Source organism: Primulina eburnea, chromosome 7, assembly GCF_022965805.1.
Source record: "Primulina eburnea isolate SZY01 chromosome 7, ASM2296580v1, whole genome shotgun sequence".
Taxonomy (NCBI): domain Eukaryota; kingdom Viridiplantae; phylum Streptophyta; class Magnoliopsida; order Lamiales; family Gesneriaceae; genus Primulina; species Primulina eburnea.
This window is the reverse complement of record NC_133107.1, coordinates 19,313,265-19,335,839: the sequence shown is the minus strand read 5'-3', so window position 1 is coordinate 19,335,839 and position 22,575 is coordinate 19,313,265. Positions and strand designations below refer to the sequence as shown.

General features: G+C 37.9%; 1 protein-coding gene across 1 annotated transcript in view; it reads left to right on the top strand.

Annotated features, from left to right (window-relative positions):
• The window catches only part of LOC140837291 (THO complex subunit 2), a 40,900-nt gene extending 21,784 nt beyond the window's left edge, over positions 1 to 19,116 (top strand). The window contains exons 22-34 of the mRNA XM_073203409.1: positions 10,458 to 10,561; positions 10,727 to 10,907; positions 11,080 to 11,261; positions 11,394 to 12,000; positions 12,152 to 12,256; positions 13,165 to 13,320; positions 13,419 to 13,499; positions 14,121 to 14,337; positions 14,451 to 14,557; positions 15,601 to 15,712; positions 15,801 to 16,780; positions 18,134 to 18,426; positions 18,575 to 19,116. Of these exons, the coding sequence (XP_073059510.1) occupies positions 10,458 to 10,561; positions 10,727 to 10,907; positions 11,080 to 11,261; positions 11,394 to 12,000; positions 12,152 to 12,256; positions 13,165 to 13,320; positions 13,419 to 13,499; positions 14,121 to 14,337; positions 14,451 to 14,557; positions 15,601 to 15,712; positions 15,801 to 16,780; positions 18,134 to 18,426; positions 18,575 to 18,644 (3,195 nt within the window). The 3' untranslated portion in view covers positions 18,645 to 19,116. The remainder of the gene's footprint in view (positions 1 to 10,457; positions 10,562 to 10,726; positions 10,908 to 11,079; positions 11,262 to 11,393; positions 12,001 to 12,151; positions 12,257 to 13,164; positions 13,321 to 13,418; positions 13,500 to 14,120; positions 14,338 to 14,450; positions 14,558 to 15,600; positions 15,713 to 15,800; positions 16,781 to 18,133; positions 18,427 to 18,574) is intronic.
• Positions 19,117 to 22,575: the final 3,459 nt, after the last annotated feature.

Sequence of the window (22,575 nt, the reverse complement as noted above, 5' to 3'; positions counted from 1 at the left end):
ATCAGGCAAATCAACTATTGGATAGGAAGGTGGAGAAAATCTTACAAAGAATTGTACCAAAAGAAATCGATAATTTCAAACGATCTCCAATACAGTCGACCTCAATTAAAGATTACTCGGAAGGGGATGCGCAGAAACTTGGATTAGTACCTGGAACTTTGCTGCCTCCTTATGCACATACTTACTGCAGAAGAACTTTCGTATCATCTAAGGAAATTGAGGATGTAAACGATTCCAAAACAAGACCGAAGGCCACTGTAATTAATGAAGAGGATCTTAGCGAGGTCGGAGGAGCAGACTCTGTTGACCAAGAAGATTCTGACTTTGATGAGGCACAAGAAGATCTCCTGAATGACGGATTTGACTCCTCAGAATCTGGTAGCTTCACATCAATATATTCCGAAACCAGGGAGAATATCGACAATGAAGATTTAGACATCAAAGTGCTGTTCTCACAAGAGGAAGAAGAATTCACCAAAGAGCCACATTTCCTTGAAAACAATAAACCAAATGTGGGTAAGGTACTGTCATGTCTCAATCCATCGAGTCTTAATCATTCATTTTCACTTCACGCCCTTTTTCCTTCCTCTTTTACTGCTTTGGGGTTGTCTAGTGGGTTAGTAGGGGGAGTCCAGACAGGTATGATTGACAAGTTGTGTTCTGAGTTAGATGCTATCAAAGGGGGCACATGGGATCTCATAATTAAGGGCACAACGAAGTTGGGAGAGGTGGATCAGGATTTCAAATTGAGAGATATTGAGCAAAAGGACTCGAGCATGCTGGGGAAAGAACTTGCAAGATTGAAGTGGGGTATCAGTTGTGAAAAAGGATCGAGTTCGAGAGGGTCACACCGGTTTTCATGAAGATTTTTTCTTGGAATATTAAGGGGGGAGGATCATCTAGAAGGAGAGAAATTGTTCGTAGGGTGATTCGGAAAGAAAAACCGGACATTGTTGTGGTTTTAGAGACCAAGAAAGATATGGTGGATCGTCGATTTGTTGCAAGCTTATGGAAATCAAGATTTGTGGATTGGGTGAGTTTACCGGCTAATGGTTCAGCGGGAGGAATTACAGTCATGTGGGATCCTAGAGTTGTCTGTGTAAGAGATAATCTGATCGGGGAATTTTTTTACAGTTTCTATTCAAATTCAAATGACGAATGACATCAGTTGGTGGTTCACAGCGGTTTATGGCCCTTGTAAACCAAGACACAGAGAGTTCTTTTGGGATGAACTTGCATGCTTGAAGTCCATTTGTGGGGAGGAGTGGTGTGTTGGGGGAGACTTCAACGTGGTAAGGAATCTGACCGAAAAAATGAATAACAACTCGGTAACCACGAGTATGGACTGTTTTGACAGGTTGATTGAGGAATTAGATTTATATGACCCTCCGTTATTGAACGCACGATACACTTGGTCAAACTTCAGAGTGGAGGCAATTTGTTGTAGACTGGATAGGTTCCTCTTCTCAGGTGGCTGGAAAGACATATTTCCAACGTTCAGACAAACGGTATTGCCGAGAATCACTTCAGACCATTATCCACTTCTGTTGGACACCACAAAGGTGCATTGGGGACCTACACCGTTCAGATTCGAGAATGCATGGTTGCTACATCCCAAATTCAGTGATTCTGTCAAAATTTGGTGGAATGGATGCAATGCTAATGGGTGGGAAGGATACAAGTTCATGCAAAAACTGAAACGAATCAAATCCGAGATTAAAAAGTGGAACATCGAGGTTTTCGGGGATGTGAATCTTAAAGTTCAGGAGCTGGAAAGTTCGATAAAGCAATTGGACATGAGAGAGGCGACGGGGGATTGGACCCAAAGGTTACAAGAGCAGAGAAGGGAGGCCCGCTGTGAATTGCAAAATCTGGTCATTCGAAAACAGCAAATAGAGAGCCAAAAAGCGAAATGAAATGGCTAAAAGATGGGGATCAAAATTCAAAGTTTTTCCACTCTTTATTAAACAACCGCAGGAATAAAGCAATGATAAGTAAGATTGAGTTGGAGGATGGGTCATTGTGCATTCAAGAACAAGAAATTGAGGAACAGATTGTTGGTTACTACAAAAACTTATACAGAAAATCAGAAGGAGATGGATTGGGGATTGATGGATTAGATTGGGCTCCAATAGATTCTGTTGAAGCTGAACGGCTGGAAATGCCTTTTTCAGAGGAGGAGATTCATAAAGCGGTGTTGGAATGCGATGGTTCAAAAGCACCCGGGCCAGATGGATACACGATAAAATTCTACCAAAAGAACTGGGAAACAATTAAAGCTGATCTCCTTAAGGTATTTGCTGAATTTTTCGAGGGAGGAGTGGTAAATGGAATTACTAACGAAACTTATATATGCCTAATACCGAAAAAGAAAGATGCGATGAAAATCAAAGATTTTAGGCCAATCAGTTTGATTACAAGTTTGTATAAGATCGTGGCAAAAGTTCTCACAACAAGACTCAAAACAGTAACGAGGAAAACAATATCGGAAACTCAATGTGCGTTCATTAAAGGGAGACAAATAATAGATTGCTGTATCATCGCCAATGAGGTCGTAGAGGAGCATAGAAGGAAAAAGAAAAAGGGTTGGATTTTTAAAGTTGATTTGGAAAAAGCCTACGACAATGTCGACTGGAGATTTCTAGATAATGTGCTTCTAAATAAAGGATTTGGACAGAGATGGAGGAGATGGATACAAGGCTATGTCTCAAGTATTTCATTTTCAGTATTAATCAATGGAAAGCCGAGGGGGAAGTTTAAAGGGGAAAGAGGGCTCCGTTAAGGAGATCCTTTATCCCCCTTCCTCTTCAATCTAGTGATAGATGGACTGGGGAGGTTGGTGGATAAGGCCAGGGCTGATAATTTGGTGCGGGGACTTGCGGTTGGAAGAGATAAAATAGAGATTTCGCATATTCAGTTCGCCGATGACACTTTGTTTCTTACACAATCAAAGGACCACATGTTGAAGGTGATCGAACTTTTACAACTTTTCTGCAGCAAATCGGGAATGAAAATAAGCTTCGAGAAGAGTGCCGTCCTAGGATTGAATTACTCGGACGACGAATGTGACAGTCTGGCTACGGAAATTGGGTGCAAGAAAGAGAATTGGCCAATCACGTACTTGGGAGCTCCGTTGGGAGGTAACCCAAACAAACTTGAATTCTGGGCACCTGTGGTCTCTAAAATATCGAAAAAATTGGCAAGTTGGAAGAAATCATTTCTCTCGAGAGGGGGCCGTTTGACTCTGATAAAAGCGGTTCTAAGTGCAATGCCAACATACTACATGTCACTCTTTAAGGTACCGGTTCGGGTATCTAAGATTATGGAAAAAATGATGCGGAACTTTCTATGGGATGGAGGAGATGGGGAGTTGCACTGTCATGTTGTTGGTTGGGATCAAGTGTGTAAGCCGAAAGATAGGGGAGGCCTTGGTTTGGGTAACATTCAACTACGAAACAAGGCTTTGCTAGGAAAATGGTGGTGGAGGTGTGCGGTAGAAAAAGACTCTTTATGGAAAAGAGTGTTGGGAAGCATATACCAGAAGGAGGATAATGGGTGGGATATTAGGACGGCCAGGACATCAACTTTGAGAAGCCCTTGGAAATTCATTTCTAACACTCGCACGACTTGTCATCATCTTATTGCCACTGTGCTCAAGGGGGGGAACATTCTAAGATTTTGGGAGGATTGTTGGGTAGGTGAGTTGCCTTTCATCGAGTGTTACCCGCGTCTGTACCGTCTTTCATCGTGTACCAACAAACCGATTAATCAGTTCTATTCGACTACTAGCAGTCAAGGTCGGTCTACTTTACAGTGGGACATTAAGTTTAGAAGAGGGTTAACTAATTGTGAGATACTAGAGTGCAGTAGGCTTTTAGGGGTCTTGGATTCAGTTATTTTGTCAGAGGGTGTCACGGATTGTCGTGTGTGGGTGGGGGATCCTTCGGGAGTCTTTTCAGTGTCATCTTTTTATTCTTCGTTTTTTCCAACACAGACATTTCCATTCTTTCCTCAGCACACTAGCATTTGGCATGTACCGATACCACATAAGATTAAAGTGTTTTCCTGGATTGTGGCTTTGGGGAAGTTGCAGACTAATGAACACATGCAGAGGAGGAGACCGGGCTTAGTTATTTCTCCAGATTGGTGCTGCTTATGCAAGAACGATTTGGAGACTCAGGACCACCTGCTACTTCACTGCGCTTTCACAAGGGAAATATGGATCAAGGTCATGAGGCATTTGGATTTTCAGTGGAGTTTCCCGAGCTGCTCAAAAGACATGTTCATAATGGATCAGTCATTCCTCAGGGGGAAAGGTCTTATGGATTTTTGGTATCTTGTGATTCATTGCGTTTTCTGGACAACATGGCTGGAACGCAACAAAAGAATTTTTAGCGACAACGAGGATTCACAGGAAGAAATATGGGAAACGATCCGGTTCAGAGTCGCGACTTGGACAATCAACTTAAAGAAGTTCCAACATTTGCGAATTTCAGACTTAGTTAGGGATTGGAAATTTATTTTTTCATAGAGCGACCTACGGATGTTTTTAGCACTCTTTATTTTTGTGGACCGCTCATCCACTTGCTATGTAAACACTAATTATACTTTATTAATCTAAGTTTCTTATCAAAAAAAACAATGTAACAACATTAGTTAACTAACAATGAAGAAAATGAAAACAATCAAAACAATAAGAACAATGTTGAAAGAGCTCATCTTCAAAACAATAACTACAATGTAGAAAGAGCTCAACAACAATGTTGATAGAGCCCATCTTCAAAAATTTTACTGGCAACATTAGATGAAGACAATCCATTAGGCATATATCACATGTTGAAAATTGAAATAAATCTTTAATCACCCAAACAAATAATAGATGATAATTATTGAAATCATGATTATATCTCACAAATTAGATTGATGCTATTTAATTAAATAATCTTAAAAAAAACCGGGTTACCTTGTGAAAAAATATAAGTTGGCATTTCACTAAGTAGCTGTCTTCTCTTCTCTGCTCGTGTGCTCCAGTTATCGTGTCTCTCTAGGGTAAGTTTCAGCCTTTCACTTTTTTTTTTATGTTTAAGACCTAATGGGCTTTGATTTGTGGCCCAAAAAAAAAACAGAAGCGTTCTCAGAAAGCGGCTTCTGTGTTATTTTATTTGCGCCTGTGGGCGCCTTTGTGAAAACCTTGCCTGGGTTCAATCCCAGGCACGGAGGCTGCGCCTGGTGGCGACTCGCACCTTAAGGCGCGAGTCGGTCGCCTTTTACAACAACAGGAGTCAAGATGATCAATTGAGAATTTTGTTTAGAACTTTAGATGTAAACCATTCTCCTCAGAAACAATAACTTGTTAAAAAACTGCTTCTCTAATGGCCAAATGAATAACAATCTTGTTTTCCCGTTTCTATTCACTTTACTGTACATACATTTCAGAATTGCATTTGGTATGTGGTTTAAGTATTTATATTGGACTCTTGCTCTTTTCCATCGTGTTCCATTATGCTGTTGATTTTATTCTTCCTACCCTTGCAAAAGTAGGGTTGCAGACCGAGTGAAAGTTTGGTTAAAAACTATTGGTTGACGAGTACCATATATAACGTGTGTGGCTGTGTGCGATGATGTAAACTCACCCTTTTGTGAAAGGTTGTGGATCTCCTGGTGGGCATGATCTCTGTACTTCACTTTGAGCAATTGATTTTTTAACTCCTGGCCTCATTTGCTATTGTTTTTCTCCGAGTGCCTTGCCTTTTCAACATGGGGTAGCAGTTATTTTTTGCATGAGAATGATCTACTGTTATGTTCCCGAGGCATGGATCACTTTATGCTGTGATTAATGAGTTAAGGGTTGAGGGGTTTGAGGCTCGTTGAAGAGAGTACTTCGCGATCTCGTGATAATCAATTTAAGAATAATATTCTAGCTTAATTTATTTTTCATCCTCCTATTCCATATAATACTGAAAAATCTAATCCATGGTTATCTTCCATGGGATAATTCCTTTATTAAAAAATATCCTATATAAAATCTACAAAGGGACTCTCCTAATCTAGAATCACCTCACTTTGGATAATTCCTTTATTTAAAAGAAATAATCTAAACTAAAGATAAGGAATCTAGAATCCTAAGAAAATAACAACTGAGTTTCCTTATCCTTTATTCTTAAATTTTGAATCTACAATAGTTTTGGTTGGGCTTTCCGCTTTTGTGCTATTGCATAATGGCTGTTGTTGGACTCACCTTCAAGGCCCATAACATTGCTACCCCCTTTCAATTTTTTTTTTCAAACACAAACAGAAGGGTATGCAACCTCATTCCTCTCAAGAACTACTTAGATCTCTTGAAGAATGGCTATTGCCGTTGGAGTTTTTCAAAGATTAAGTACCGGCGGTGTTGGTTCTTAAATTCCTCACACCATAACTGTGGACGAACAAGACTGTGGACGACCTTGTTCCAATTTTAGAAACCAGAGTTGGATCCTGCTCTCATGGTAGAAAGAGCCTAACCCTTGTTATCCTCCAATGATGTGTTGATGTTGAAAGTTTTTTTTTGCATCGACTAAACCTTCCCAACAGATCTGATTGGATATATACCAGGGAAAATAAAGTTTTGAATACTGAGGGACATATAGATGGCCATCGCTGCTACCTCGTAGTCGTCCTCTCGAAAGTTTGTTGGTGCAGCTTGATGATACCCTGTTGATTAGTGTTCTTTTTTCTCTGATCTCATTCTTTCAAGTGCATGGTTTCCAGAAATCTGAAATCTACTTGTTACGAGCGTAGGACTCAGTTTGGGGCAATCACTCATATATGTGATTTCTTCTTTTTTTGGCGTTTTTTGTCCCTGCTTCCCTGTGGTTATCGATTGAAAATTATGGGATCAAAATAGAACAAAACGATCTCTTAATTGTAGTGGAATTTTCGGAGGAAACTTGATTTTTATGCGTAAGTCTACCATATAGATACAAGGAAAAATTCTATGTAAATGCTAAAAATCCTGACTCAATCCAGCCCTCAGAATTATCCACATGGGATAATATTTATTCAAAAGATGATAAGTTGCTAACAATAATAAGAAACAAACTCAGAATCCAAAGAAAATCCTAATTTGCAGTTGTATATTTCCGATGCGTATATCTCTTATAAATCAAATCCTTCCCATGAGCTGGATCTACTCTATAGTGCTCCGGAATCGTGGGTTGGTATTGGGCCGTTGAGTTCATTACATCATTTTCCCGTGGAGAACCGTGGTTCTCAAACATGAAGGAAGGTAACTTGACTGGCAGTTCAAGCTCGTCCTCCCAAGAGGCTCCAGCCAGTGAAAGTCCCAGCCAACGTTTGTCCTTGATGGGTGCGTTCGTCCAACACAGCTTGGGGCAGTGGACAGAATTTGTCCTGATTGATTGGTGGGAGAGTAGGAGTGCTGGGACAATTGCCATTTAATTTTTTTTATGGTAAACAAATGAAAGACGGTAAAGTTTTGCAGAGGGTGAAAGTTCCAGCTTGTAAGCTGTGTGGCCGATGCGTTCCAATACTTTGAATGGGCGGAAGTAGCGAGGCACAAAGATTCCTATTATTTCTGGTGGGCACGTTTAATTGGCGACAGGGCTGTAACCGGAGAAGTACCAGGTCCCTAATTGCAAAGTTGACGTCCCGATGAGAAGAATCATAATTCTGTTTCATGAGATTTCGAGCATGTTTGATGCGACCCCGGAGATCAGATAACATTTTATCTCATTTTTTAAGATCAATACCAACGATAACAAGATGAGAGCCCTGGACGTGATTAGGCGTGGTGGTGGCCTTGCCATAGACAACTTCGAAGGGGGTTGAGAGGACCGAAGAATAGAAGCTTGTGTTGTAGGAATATCTTCCCAACATAACCAATCCAGCCACTTTGGAGATACATTTATTCCAAAAGAACTTGTGAATGTAGCGTCACGATCGATTGCAATCGTTTCTGGTAAGCCATGAAGCTTGTCGATATTATTAAAGAAATTACTCGCAACTGAGACCGTCGAGTTTTGACGTGATAATGGCAAAAAGTGGGCATGTTTAGAAAAACGATCCCCCACCATGAAATTACCGATTTCACATGGGAGAAGGTAGTCCCTTGATGAAGTCCATTGAGATGTCCACACAAATTTGGTTTGGGATGGGAAGGGGTTGCAAAAACCCCATCCAGTTTTAAAGTCTTGATTTTGTTGCTCTGGCAGGTGAGACAAGAAGTCACATATTCTTGCACAAGATGATGCATCCCATGCCAAAAGAAGTCCTTGGCAATGATGCAATGGAGAGTTTTCTGGTAGCCTTATGGGGTGCGTCATGAACCATTGCAATGGTGGACGGAAGTAGTGAAGAGTCAGATGGAAGATAAATGAGGTCTTTGCGGAACAAAAATGCCATCTTTCAAGACCCATGTGGCTGATGCACCATCACTTGGCAATTGCTAAATTAAATTCTGAATTTTTCTGCATAGTGTGCGTGCTCAGCTTTGATGGAAGATAGAAAGTCCCAAGTAGGCATCTAAATGGCAGCCAATATATCCAGCTCGTTGAATTGGCGAGATATCTTTGACAACATAAGATTTTCCAACCCTATATTCCACACGGAAATAGTAACCCAATGATTTACTGTTGCAATGCTGCTGGAGAGAGGTTATGCGGTTTTTCCAGGAGTAATTTAAGGCTATAATAGTTCATTTTGACGAAAAATGGATGTCCGCAAGAGTTGGCATGCCAGTGACAAATGGCTTTGACGAGGCCAATGGGCTTCTTTTTATAAGCCGGATAATTCTCCTAAACTATTGCAACTGAGCGGAGGTCCAAATCGTAGGTGGCAGTGATATTTTCCTCCCATGTGAGATTTGGAAAGTCCCCGTCTTGCTTCAAGAACCAAAGTTTTACATCTCTATCAAGATGGAATTATGCAATCTCGATGAACCCACCCAGCTGCTGGATCGTTGATGCCGAAAAAAATATTCGAAATGAGGGATCATGCGAGCGGGTTTGGTTTGATTGCCCATCATACCCGGGAAGATCTAACCATGAATATTTGTGGGAAAACGAGTTGCTATCCCGGTATCCTCGTTATCACCACCTGATCGTGGACCCTTTGCATGCGAATCAGAGGAGCCATGGCTGTGGGGGCCAGAATCGAAGTGGCTAAATATGATGAGACATAACTATAAAGATAATTCTGAGATAATTTAACATCTACTATAACAAATTTATATCATGGAATGAAACCAAATATACATCTTATTTCCTCAAAAAATTCTTCCAGGACAAACAAAACAAAATTAAATAACCCATTAGTTCTCCAAATGAATCATCTTTCGCTTCCCTTCAGATTCTTTTTCATTTGTGTTCCGTATTGAAATTTTATATGTTATTGTCTGATTTACTCTGGAACATTGCATCTGTATTCACCCGCAGGACTGTGAAGCTTGTATATATGCTTGCATTTCTCTAGTGGAACTCAAAAACTGTGTCTGAGCTAATCTCTCTAGATGAGAGAGCTAGTGTTTGACATATAGCTTGTGGTAGTTGATAAAAATCTGCAGTTTCTATTTATGTGTTTACCTTTTTACTTTTTCACACATCTAATATCTTCTGTTTTTGTTAGTTGTACTGGCCTTTTCACTTGTTGCTTTGTATATTGTGTCATTATTCGTTTCATTTCTGCACTACATGTTTCACCACTTTTGACCTGAATTTCTGCTTTTGTTTTATTGTTGATACCTTGTTATCTGCAATTCTTTTTTCCCTCTGGATAAATGAATATGAAGTTTAGGTTTAACTTTGTTGAAAATAGTATAGAGTTTTAATGATCAATTATTTGTCTGGCTATGCTATATGTTGTCACTGTTCGATACTTAGATTATGAAAGATAATATATCTAGAAAACTATCAAGGAAAAAATCAAACTATTTGTTGGATGAATGGATTCTTTAAATGAGAAATTATTAATTACCATATTAGATAAAAGATTGAGTTGTGGTGGTTAAAAGTGTGATCGACGTTGTACGCCAAGATGGTTAATATTGTCGGTGTGAACCATTTGAGGTACCTCTGTGGAAGCTGGAAAGATACTAGTGTTAATTCAATGAAAACGAGATGAATGTTGAATATTTAATGTGGCACGAAACCATTGAACATGAATTGAATTATTTACTTGGACCTTAAATTCAAATGGAGCATAGCGGAGATTATCGATCTATGGTAGTGGTGTAACTTTGGACTAAGTCTTATACTCTGATGCTGATGGGTTTAGTTGAAATCATTGATTCTAATTACTTCGTTTAGTTCTCTCTATTTGTTCTTTCTCACTTAGATGATGTCTGTCAGTATGCATTCTCTATCAAACTGTATGTGAGCTTGCTGTTGCAAAGTATCAAATGCAGGCGTTTGACAACCCAGAAACTTTGCTAGAGTTTTAAGGTGTTTTATTGTCTTCAGGCTTTGATCAAGTCCACTAACAGGCTTAGAGATGCTTTGCTCCCGAAGGAGGAAAACAAATTGGCGATTCCTCTTTTGCTACTCATTGCCCAGCATCGTTCTGTGTATGCTCCGTGTCTGTTGAAATCAGTGTTTTTTTACCAGATATGAGATTTTTCTTGATAGAAGTTTACAGTGGGCGGTCCAAATTATGTGAATTTTGCGAGCAACCGCGTTTAAATTTTCAGTAAACATTTGTAAAGTCTATCTAATGTGCATTCATTATGTAGGGTTGTCATAAAAGCAGATGTGCCGTACATCAAAATGGTCTGTGAACAGTTTGACAGATGTCACGGGACCCTCCTTCAGTATGTGGAATTTCTTTGTTGTGCGGTGACTCCTGCATCAAGTTATGCTTTGCTGATTCCCACTCTTGATGAACTTGTACATAAATATCACCTCGATCCTGAGGTCCTGACCTCTCTTGTTCGAACCTTTGAATTTTTTTCTTTTTTGCTTTCTGTTATATTTATGTTTGGTTGGATCTTTATAGTTTCATAATCCCAAACAACAATGGTATACACTGGAAGCTAGGTAATGTATCTGATAGTTGCTGAATAATGTCCCTTGTATTTCTGTTTAGGTGGCCTTTTTGGTATATCGACCGGTGATGAGACTCTTTAGGTGTCAAAATACTTCCAGCTTCTTCTGGCCATTAGACTGTAATGAAGCAGTGAACCCTGCTACTGCAGAAAAGGAGTCTGAGGCCTCAGATTTATCCAGCAAATTGGTTCTAGATATTGGATCTTGTCTCAAGACTTTCTCGTAATACTTATTGCCATTCCTTCTATTATTCACTATTTAATCAGTTTGCGAAATATTTATCTGCACACTATGCAGCACCCGATGTAGCACTCAGTCTCTTCTCTAACTGCTTGCCCATTAATTACCATGCAGATGGTTTAATCTTCTTGAAACTATCAGAACAATGTTGCCCTCAAAAGCGTGGAATAGCTTGTCTCCTGATTTGTATGCGACATTTTGGGGTCTCACTCTCTATGATCTCCATGTACCCAGAAATCGTTATGAATCTGAAATTACAAAGCAGCATGCTGCTCTTAAAGCTCTCGAAGAACTTTCTGATAATTCCAGTTCTGCAATTGCTAAAAGGAAGAAAGATAAAGAAAGAATCCAGGAGTCTCTAGATCGATTGATTATGGAGCTCCAGAAGCATGAAGAACATGTTAAATCTGTACATCGAAGGCTTGCTCACGAAAAGGATACATGGTTGAGTTCTTGCCCCGATACTTTAAAAATCAACATGGAATTTCTGCAGCGCTGTGTTTTTCCCCGTTGTACTTTCAGTATGCCCGATGCTGTATATTGCGCAATTTTCGTAAATACGCTCCATTCCTTGGGAACACCGTTCTTCAACACAGTTAACCATATAGACGTTCTGATCTGTAAAACCTTACAACCAATGATATGCTGCTGCACTGAGTATGAAGTGGCTCGACTAGGAAGATTTCTATTTGAGACACTGAAAACTGCTTATCATTGGAAGGTGAGAATTTTCAAGTGGTGTTGTTAGCGACAGTCCCATAACTTTCCATGCAATTGTTTTATTAGATAATATCACATTTTTTTTTCTCCTTTAGATCTTTCCCCCTGTTTTTCATGAACTTGATTTTACAAATTGTACCTTTGTTTTATAGAGTGATGAAACAGTTTATGAAAGAGAATGTGGAAACATGCCAGGATTTGCTGTTTACTACAGATATCCAAACAGCCAACGTGTCACATATGGTCAATTTATCAAGGTAAGTTAATGGACGCAATTACCTTTATCATGTTTCCAAAATTTTATTCATAGACTACAAACGCATTGAGTAGATCCATCACAGATGGAGCTTAAATTTTTATCATAAACCTTACATGAGTAGGTGTGGACTTTGTAATTTTATAAATGCAAGGGCCGTTCTTGTTAACAACGCACCATGATCATCTTTTATTTTTTAACTACCAAATTCATACTCAAATTCTTCTACTCCACCTACTACCATCTCTTTGGACAATCACTAGACCACCATGTAAAGATAACAAACATTCTGTCGATAGGTGGGGCATATTTATGAACAATCAATTGATTTGGGTGCGGGCATGTTAGTGAGAAAAGCAAATGGGAAGGAAAGAGCACGAGTATACAAAAATAGCAACATGATATCTCACTGGTAGATATAATTGATGATGACAATACAAAAGCACTGGCCTCTTGTAGCTTTCAAAGATATAGTGGGCATTGGAATATTTCGTGGTTCATGTTGATTGAATTAACATATGTTATTCCTAATATGATGCAATATATACTTCATTTACGCTCCAAACATGATTTAGGCTCCATCTCGGGCTCAAAACCCTTTATCTCACTTGTTTATTCAATTGTGTGAATTGTGTTTCACCTATGTTTTTCTCGAAAAATTCATATTTTTCCGATCGATCATAATTCATCAACATGACCTATAACATCTGCTTGAAAAACGACTGAACACCGTATTAAAATATTCTTATCTGCTTATCCGATTCCTCTTCCCTTCAAAAACTTGTGTAAGTGATGTGATTGGCGGACCAGGTATAACATGAGTTGTCCTCCTTTCTGGGATATCTATCCGAATTTTCATAGCTATAGTTTCCCAGTTTCTTATTTGGTAATTGCTCTCTATTCTTGAAGGTGCACTGGAAATGGAGCCAGAGGATCACCAGACTACTTATTCAGTGCTTGGAATCGACAGAGTACATGGAGATTCGCAATTCTCTTATTATGTTAACTAAAATATCAAGCGTTTTTCCTGTTACTCGGAAGAGTGGTATCAACCTTGAAAAGCGGGTAAACATGTTTGAATGGAAAAGAAATATCTTGATCGACTTATTGTTGGATTTGCTTTTGGTTTTCACAAATTGCTTATTCCATTTCCCTTTGCACAGGTGGCTAAAATTAAAAATGATGACAGAGAGGATCTCAAAGTTTTGGCTACTGGTGTTTCTGCAGCTTTGTCTGCTAGAAAGGTAACTGAGAAATGAAAGTTCCTTTCATCCTTTTTAAGAAATCAGTTACCTTAGTGCTGTTTAAGTGAGGCTTTCTGTTACTTGTAGCAGAAATGTTTGAAGATAGTTTTGATTTTTCTTTTTAATTTGATAAGGAATCATGGAAGTTGATGTGACAATTTTCTGTTATTAGATGTGTGTTCGTGAAGGTTTTAGAAAGTGTTTATATAGTTCACAAATGTAGAATATTTTTATGGGTAAATATGTAATGTTAATAATTTAATGATAATGAGAGCAAATGGAGACTGAAAGTGGTTGAAAGATAATTTTGAAAGCTAATTAGAGCGAGCTGCTTCTAGGCTTGACTTTGGGGTTACAGAAATTTTTACTTAAAAGCAGTCACTGTCATTAAAGACAAGTAGTTGCAAATGGTTTTTGTTTGCTCTGTGGAAATCCATGTCACAACTGTCATGTAGATTGCAACTTTATAAAGATTAGCTGATTTAATTATATATTTCAGGTCTAATAGTTGCCATCTGGATTTAGTCCGTAATTGTATTGTGTGGATATTTTTGTATGAAATGATTAATTTATTATATAGACCAAGCAACTTGTTTAATCTTCCATATTTTTTATTTGCAGCCTTCATGGGTGACAGATGAAGAATTTGGCATGGGTTATCTGGACATAAAGCCTGCTCCAGCACCTGCTCCCAAGCTTTTATCGGGTAATGCTACAACTGTGCAAAATGGTACTGGAAACCTTTCTCAGATTGAGCAAATTGGGGGTAGAGCAGTTTCTGTAGGAAGCTTACATTTAGATTCTGGCAATTCCACCAAAGACTCGAGAAGACCCGATGGTAAGAAAGAAAGAACAGAAAGTACCTTGTTGAAATCTGAGCTGCAGCATTTGAAATTGAATGTTTCTTTCAATGGTTCTGATCAATCTTCTGTGTGGTCAATGGTTCACAAGCTGGAACATCGAACACAGTTGACGTTCTAAAACAGGTGGAAGAATCTGCAAGTAAACATTTTGAAGAAGCCGCAAAAGTTAATACCAAGTCCTCTATGGATACTGAGGTATGGAATTAATATATTTTTATTTTGAACTATGAACGAGAATACGAGCTGAATCTTCTGATTATATTTGTTGTTTGTAATTACAAATTTTGTTTGATTGCTTTAGTGCATTTAACATATCCTTAACTGGATATTCAGAATTTAATAAATATGGTGGTTCTGACAATTAAATTTACAGTCCTTTTTATGCCATGACAGTCTTTGTTTCTATTCTGCTGTGGTGAGTTGGAGTTATGCTTGATAGTTGATACCAAAATTAACTTAATTGCATATATTAACAATTACGGGGCATTTTTTAGGTAAGAAATATTTTTGGAAAGGTGTGAAAAGAGTATTTAGAATCCATCCGTTGATTCATTTGGCTCTTTAATCGGTTATTTTATTTTTTTTAGTTTTTGGCTGACATTCTTGGACTCTGAACCTGATAGTATTGGTGAGGTAACTAGCCACAGCCTGGTTCGCAAAAATTTCAAGTTGGAGTTCACATTATCAGTTTTGCGTACCCTGTGAAAATCTATTTTAACAATGGTCTAATTATCATTTTATCCTCTGAAATTTTAGTGTCATCAGGTCCACTGCACTCTGTTTATTAACATCGGTTCAATTTGGATACAAAAGCATTATTATTAGGATTTAGTAGTAAATGGAAAAAGCGTTTTTTAATTATGTATGGAGAAACTGAAGGTGGATCCCCAAAAACCACATCGTTTGGCTTCTGGAAGAGTATTTTCTTGAGCATTATTCTAAAGCAGCCTTTGCATTCAAATACCATCATTTTAACAAAGGCTTTCTTTTAAAAGAAAAAGTTACTTTTTTATCAAAAAATATATTTTTAAAGTGATCTTTTTAAAATGTGATTTTGATTAGATAAGTTTTATATCCAAACACGCTCTTAGTATATTATCCATGTTATCATGGATGACGAAGTCACATTTATTATTACCGAATTTATCTTCCTAATAGATGCATCTTTTGTCTTGCCTCAAATTTATTTTCTCAAACCTGTTAAGCTGAATATTTTGGAATGTTTTCGTGCAATGTAGGTTCGGCCTCTGGTAAAAAGATCTGCAACAGCAGGATCTCTTGGAAAGCAAACAAAGCATGATCTTACCAAAGATGATGGTAGATCTGGAAAAGTTGTTGGCAAAACTTCAGGTTCTTCCTCTGATGCTAAAATTCATCCACTTATCTCATTCATGGCAGGCATGTTGTGGATTGCTGATGTTTTTTCATGAAATTTCAGGAAATGCAAGCACGAGTGTTGCTTCAGCTAAAGGAACAAACTCATCTACACGATCTTCTGATCCTAACACCGAAACAAAACCAGATATTGTGAATTCCAAGTTATCTGATTCAAGGGTTTCTGGTGGAAAGGATGATGATACTGAATCTACAGAAGTGAACAAACAGCCTTTGTCTTGGTCTATTCACTCTCCCAGGCAGGAAAATAACGTGAAGTCTGAGAAACCGCTGAAGAGACTCAGTCCAGCCGGAGAGCATGAGAGGCTAAATAAACGTCGGAAAGGGGAAAGTGATATGAGAGACTTAGATGGGAGTGACATTAGAATATTTGAGAAAGAGAGGCCAAGTGATGCACGATCTGCTGATAAACTTCAACCAATAACTTTTGAAAAGGCAGTCCCTGATGAACTTAGCATTAGCAGGGTCATGGATAAACCTGTGGATAGGTCAAAAGATAAGAGTAGTGAAAGATATGATAGGGATTACAAGGATCGGTTGGAGCGTCCTGAAAAGTCTCGTGGTGATGATTTGTTATCTGAAAAATTGAGAGACAGGTCATTGGAAAAGCATGGAAGAGAACGATCCCTTGAAAAAGTCCAAGAGAAAGGTACTGATAGGAATTTTGATAGGCTAGGTAAGGATGATAAAAATAAAGATGAAAGAAGCAAAGTGCGGTACACTGAAGTATCTGCAGATAAATCACATGTAGATGATAAATTTCTTGGCCAAAGCTTGCCTCCACCACCACCTCTCCCTCCACACGTCATCCCCCATTCAGTTAATGCCAGTAGGAAGGATGAAGATGCTGATAGACGATTTGGAAATGCCAGACATCCACAAAAGCTTTCTCCTAGGCATGAAGAGAGAGAACGCAGAAGATCTGAAGAGAATACTTTATTATTGCAGGATGATTCAAAACGGAGAAGAGAAGATGAATTTCGAGATAGAAAACGTGATGAAAGGGATGCATCAACTATCAAGGTAGCTGAATGCGTTGGTTTTACTATTATCTCTCTGCCTTTTTATGATAAACTTAATTGGCAAGCCTGGCCAGTTGCTTTTATGCAAATTCTTTTCTTGCTTAATTTATTGACTCCATATTTATCTGTATGGCTAAAGCTGCTTGCTGTCAAACAATCTACCTTGTTCTCTTTATATCCTTGCATCTGCATGCTCAGTAAAATTTGAGATCTAGATTGATAGTAGCATGCAACTCATGGGCTATATGCGCAGGTGCGAATATGTCATGTCAAGCTCAAGTATTCTTTTGCTCAAGCTCAAATCTGTAAAATCGAAAACCAATCAATCTCAATTTTGAGATCGATCTCATCTCATTACTGGAGCTGGGACTTGACAAGTTCAATTTTTTGAACACTATAGAGCTGGATTGATAAAATTAATTTGAGTGATTTGACGTTGTAATAGCTACGAGTTTCTCGACTGTATAACTATAGTGAAAATTATTTGAGCTCGTCTCAAGCAAAATATATTAGCTTAATCGAAATCAATGGTGGGATTAGCTTTGAGTTAACCATATGCGAACTTCTCATGAGTGAATCAAGTTTTAGGCAACTCTACTTGAGAGTGAGCAGCTCGATAGCACTAACAGTACAATGTAGGAATTGACTAGTGGTTGAGGCTTTCGTCAACCTTGGTCAATACTCGTCTTGTCAGTCTTTTTAGGGTTTGTTGTTCATACAACATATTTTATATAATCCCTTGGAGCTTTATCTGTTGGTGCATCTGGTTTGAGAAAACGTGACAAAATAGCATTTTAAGGAGTGGGAAGTGAGGATGCTGTTGTGGAAGACTTTAAAACAATTTATAGTAATTCTTTGAGTCTAGAGCTGCTTAACTATCTTTCCAGATTTGTGAATTTTGTTGAAGAGACATGTTTGGCTTCAATGTTTCATTAGAGTCCCTTTGTATTTAAGTTACAAATGATTTATCTGACAATTCTTTTAGGAGAAATGCATTCAGATTTAATGCAGACCACAAGTAAAAAGGTTGATGGAATGGTAATTATTATTAGCATTGATGGCTTTTATGCTGGTTCAGCCTAGCCGTCAATGTTAACAGTAAGTTTGTCGTCGACGGTGTTCAAAGGTGCATTATAAGAGGGAAAAGGACTTCATATTTTCTGGTTTTTGTTGGAAGCATAAAGCGAACCCGTGGAAAAGAATAAAATTGGTGTCATCCTTTGCATACTATTTCAAAGTGTATTTTCCTTCCAAGTTTACTAAAATCTGAGGGTTATGATGGGTAATCATTCTTATATGTTATAGTTGCATTGGATACACATACTTTTCTAACCGACCATGATTTCCTTCGTAGGTGGAGGATAGGGAGAGGGATAAAACGAACATTAACAAGGATGATGTGAACTCAACTTCTAAGAGGCGTAAACTCAAACGAGAGCACATTTTGTCAGAGCCTGGAGAATTTTTACCGGCTCTGGCACCGGCACCACCACCTCTGTCAATTAATCTGTCGGAGTCACATGATGGAAGAGAGCGAGGTGATCATAAGGGCATAATGGTCCAACGCCCGGGTTATATAGATGAGTCGGGCATGAGGATACATGGCAAAGAAGCAGTCAGCAAGACAACAAGGCGTGATGTCGATCTGTATCCTCGTGCTTTCATTATCTATCCATTTAACTCAATCTCGTAATTTTCTTCTGCATTTTTTGCACCGGTCACTCAAAAAATTTAGTGGTGTTGTCGTATGAGTGTTGATATTATTGTTATGCTGTATCCTTAACTATTGCTTTAGAATGTACGACAGAGATTGGGATGATGACAAGAGGCAGAGAGTCGAACCAAAGAGAAGACATCGCAAGTAAAAGAGAGAGGAACTTGTCAGTTGACAACAAAATCATCCGAAGAAAAACTTTTCTGGAATCTCTGCTTGATACCGATATCTGCTCTGCACCCTTTCATGATATTTGTTCAGTTTCTTCACTACTGATTTGGTCTCCGCTCGTAGTTCCTCCACATTGTTAATCGCGATCGAGCTTGTATTTTGATCTATTCATTCTGCAACTCCCCTTTGATGCTATATATTCAGTGTCTGCGACAAATTGTCTCGACTCTTGGTTCCTGTACATTGTTCATCGTAATCGAGCGTGTAGTTTGATTTTTCCTTGGCATATTTGAGGGATAATATCTTTGAAAAAATGTATTCTCGATTGAAAACTTATTTCGTGTGTAAAAAGAAAATTTGAGAGATTGTAGCGATGTAAATACACAGGTCAAGATCTTTAGAGCAAGAAAAAATCCTGTAGAATTTGAACTTGGAGCCTTGTGGTATTTTCATGGTTCTGGGTGGTCAAATATGAGTTTTCAAAAAGTCTGGTACTAGATTAATTTTTTGTTTATTTCCACCCGTTTTGCAGAAAAATGATTAAATGTTCTGCCTATATGTACGTTTTTCAACAGTTTACGGTCTCTGTCAAATCCACTTATCAGAACAAGGTAAGGTGGTAGAATTTGTAAAAAATAATGTGGTTCAAAGCGCTAGAAATTTTTTTTAATATTAAAAAAAAAAATTGCATGTGTTAGAAGGCATGAAATTTGACTACCATGCCCAGTGTACATGCATACACCCCCACCTTGACAGCGGCGAGGATTAATATTTTAAATTTTTCCTTGCACCTGCTTTTTGTTTTTATTGTCTTTTTAATGTATTGCCCCTTTATTAATGACAAATACAGCAGGCGGGGCATTTATGTCAAGGTCAATTATATTGATCGTCGTCGCTGTTTCTGACAATTAAGATAAACCAAATTAGTAAAAAAAAAAATAGCATTTCAAAATAATAATATCTCGTTAATATTTTTAGCTATCTTACATATTATTTCTCCATTAAAAAGTTTTATTGGTCAAAGATTTCTTTAACTTCCAAATTTACCCTTTTTATTAACATAACTTATCTGATTCTAATTTTAATGTTTTCACAATTATTGTTTAAAAATTTTAACAATTATTTAGAAGATAACTTTTTTTAATAATTGAAAATTTTGAATGAATTTTTTTACCCATTCGGAGCTGAATATGAGACATGCATCATAGACGTGGGATAAATTTATTAAAAGATTTTGATTGTAAAATATAATATCCGTCGAGAAGGATGAATCAGGTCACATAAGCATTAAGCGGAAGTGTCGGGATGTCATGATAGTATCTATCCATGTATGACAAAATTATGATGAATTGTGTACATGTGGATTGGCTTTTCAGAAGCAAGACAATTATTTTAATAGGTTTTTGACATTACATTTGAACCACAAATTATTGCTGAAATCAACGAGGTTTAAAAGACAAATCAACAAATTGAGAAATCGAAAAAGTTGGTTTAATCAGGTAATCAAGATGAATACAATGTCTTGTTGGATGGTTGTTTACGAATGAGTAAGAGGTTAATTGTGACACCTCGACCCAGTTTAATTAAAATACAGCGGAATTTAAAATTTTCAATTAAAGGATGAAGGATTACAATATAATAACATAAAAGCATTTACAAAATATTTGCAACCAAAATAAATACATGATCATTCAATGATATAACAACAAAAATAACATATCATTCCTATGATCATGTCCCAAAATGTTGACAAAATAACATCTTCCTCCTTCCTTCCAACTCTATATGCATATGACCTCGGTCCACAATCATTGTCCTGGTCCGTCGCTCTTAGCTGCATCACATGAAATAACTGAAATGAGTATAAAACTCAGCAAGTGGAACTCTTACATAGCAATGAACATATCTTACTCTGAAAATCAAAGCTTTAAAAACATAAATACCATCAACTCTGAAATAAATATCATAGCAATAGCATAGCAATAAGATGGTATTTCTCTTTACTCTGGTTGGATTGATATCAATAGTAACTCTGTCTGTGGTGCTCGTATCCCATCGATATAAATCGACAACTCTGAGGGATATAAGCCTATGGTCGTTGATCAACTAATTGCATGCAATCTCTGACTATGTATCTATCAATCCATAAAACATTTAAACTCTTTCTCTTTGGCATTTAACCAAACACTTTGCAATCACTTACTCTTTTGTATTCCCTTTTCAATATTGAGACATCAATTGCCTCCACAATATACCACAAAGGTATCAATACATAATAATGAATCAAATGAAGGGAATAACGCATTAAACCTTTGAAACACAATACATATAATATCATGGGAGCACAAGAGATGAAATTCCACTTACAACCACTAGAAACCTTGAATCTAACTCCTTGGTACACCACCTACAACAATATTCCATAAATAACACCATCATCAACTCAATAATCAAGAACCCATGCCAATTAATCCATAAATCCAACAAATACAACAAACCCATATCATCTCTCCTCCAAAACCAAGAAATAATACAACCAAAAGCTTACCTTAGCTTCCTAGTACCAAGAAGAACTTCGATCTCAACTCAAATCACCAACTAGAAGCTTGAATCGAAGATAGGAAGTCAAAGAAATGAGAGAAACCCTAGCCTAAGGAGAGAAATATCGAAGATGGGGAGGAAAGAATGAGGAAAAGTAAGCCAACTACCCACTTAAAATCTCGAACATGCGCGACCGCGGGTGCGCTACTCTTATACCGCGGGTGCGGTAAGCTCACGGCACACCACCAAAAATTCTTAAATCGACGACTGCGGGTGCGGTCCTGCAATCACCGCGGGTGCGGTGCTACACCGCAAAACCAATAAAATTCATGAATTACGACTGTGGGTGCGGTCCTTGCAATGAGCGTGGGTGCGGTCTAGTCACGGCCAAGACAAAATATAATGCAACTGAAATCGAACCGAAACGCTGAAACGACGCAACTACCATCAACTAACAATAACAACCACACCTCAAGACAATAATAACCAACAATACTATGGCCCATAATCACAACTCTTAACAACACAACTAAACTTAAACTTAATCAATAAATCCATAACATACGAAAACTTAAACCGTACCGTTCACCAGGCTCGGCTATTACATTAATGATACGAAATGTGACATGATTGAGGGAAACAATGCTTCAAGAGGCGCATTGTAGTTGCCATAGTGATCATCTTGTAGCCGTAGGATGTACCACATATTGAAGTCATAATTCTGGTGGAAGGTGATGAAAAGAGATATTTTTGAATCTGTGGCGAGATCTTGATATGCTATTAGGGAAAAGCTGAAAAGATGAAACCTAATGGTATGATGTAGATTTCGAAAATAACACCGTGGAACTAGAAAAATATTGAAATAGATTTCGTGACTCACTCGCCAATGTGGACCAAGGGTTGTGACATTATCTAGGTGGTAGTAAATAGATTGTCTAAATCAGTTCACTTACGTTTCATTTGAAATGGATTGACGGTCTTGGACACTTTCAAGAAGACTTGTTTCTGATTGAGATCTTATATTTAATTCCATGTTTTGGAGTAGTATTTAGACTGCTTTGGATACTAAGTTGGTAATGAGTATGTTAGGATTGGTTAATGATGACGATGTGTTTAGAAGGAGGGGATGAATAAACACTGGATGAATAAACACTTTGTTTTGTAATCTTTTCGGGTATAAATTAGTTCTTTAAAGAATTGATTCAGAAATTTTGTGTGTCGATATCAATCAGTTAACTAATTATTGTAGCGCAAAAATAAACTGAAGGATAGATTGGATATATTTGGATAAGGAATTGAAAACAAGATGAATACAATAATGAGCATAGAGAATTTCATAGATGTTTGTTTTCGTAACCTTTCTTCAACTG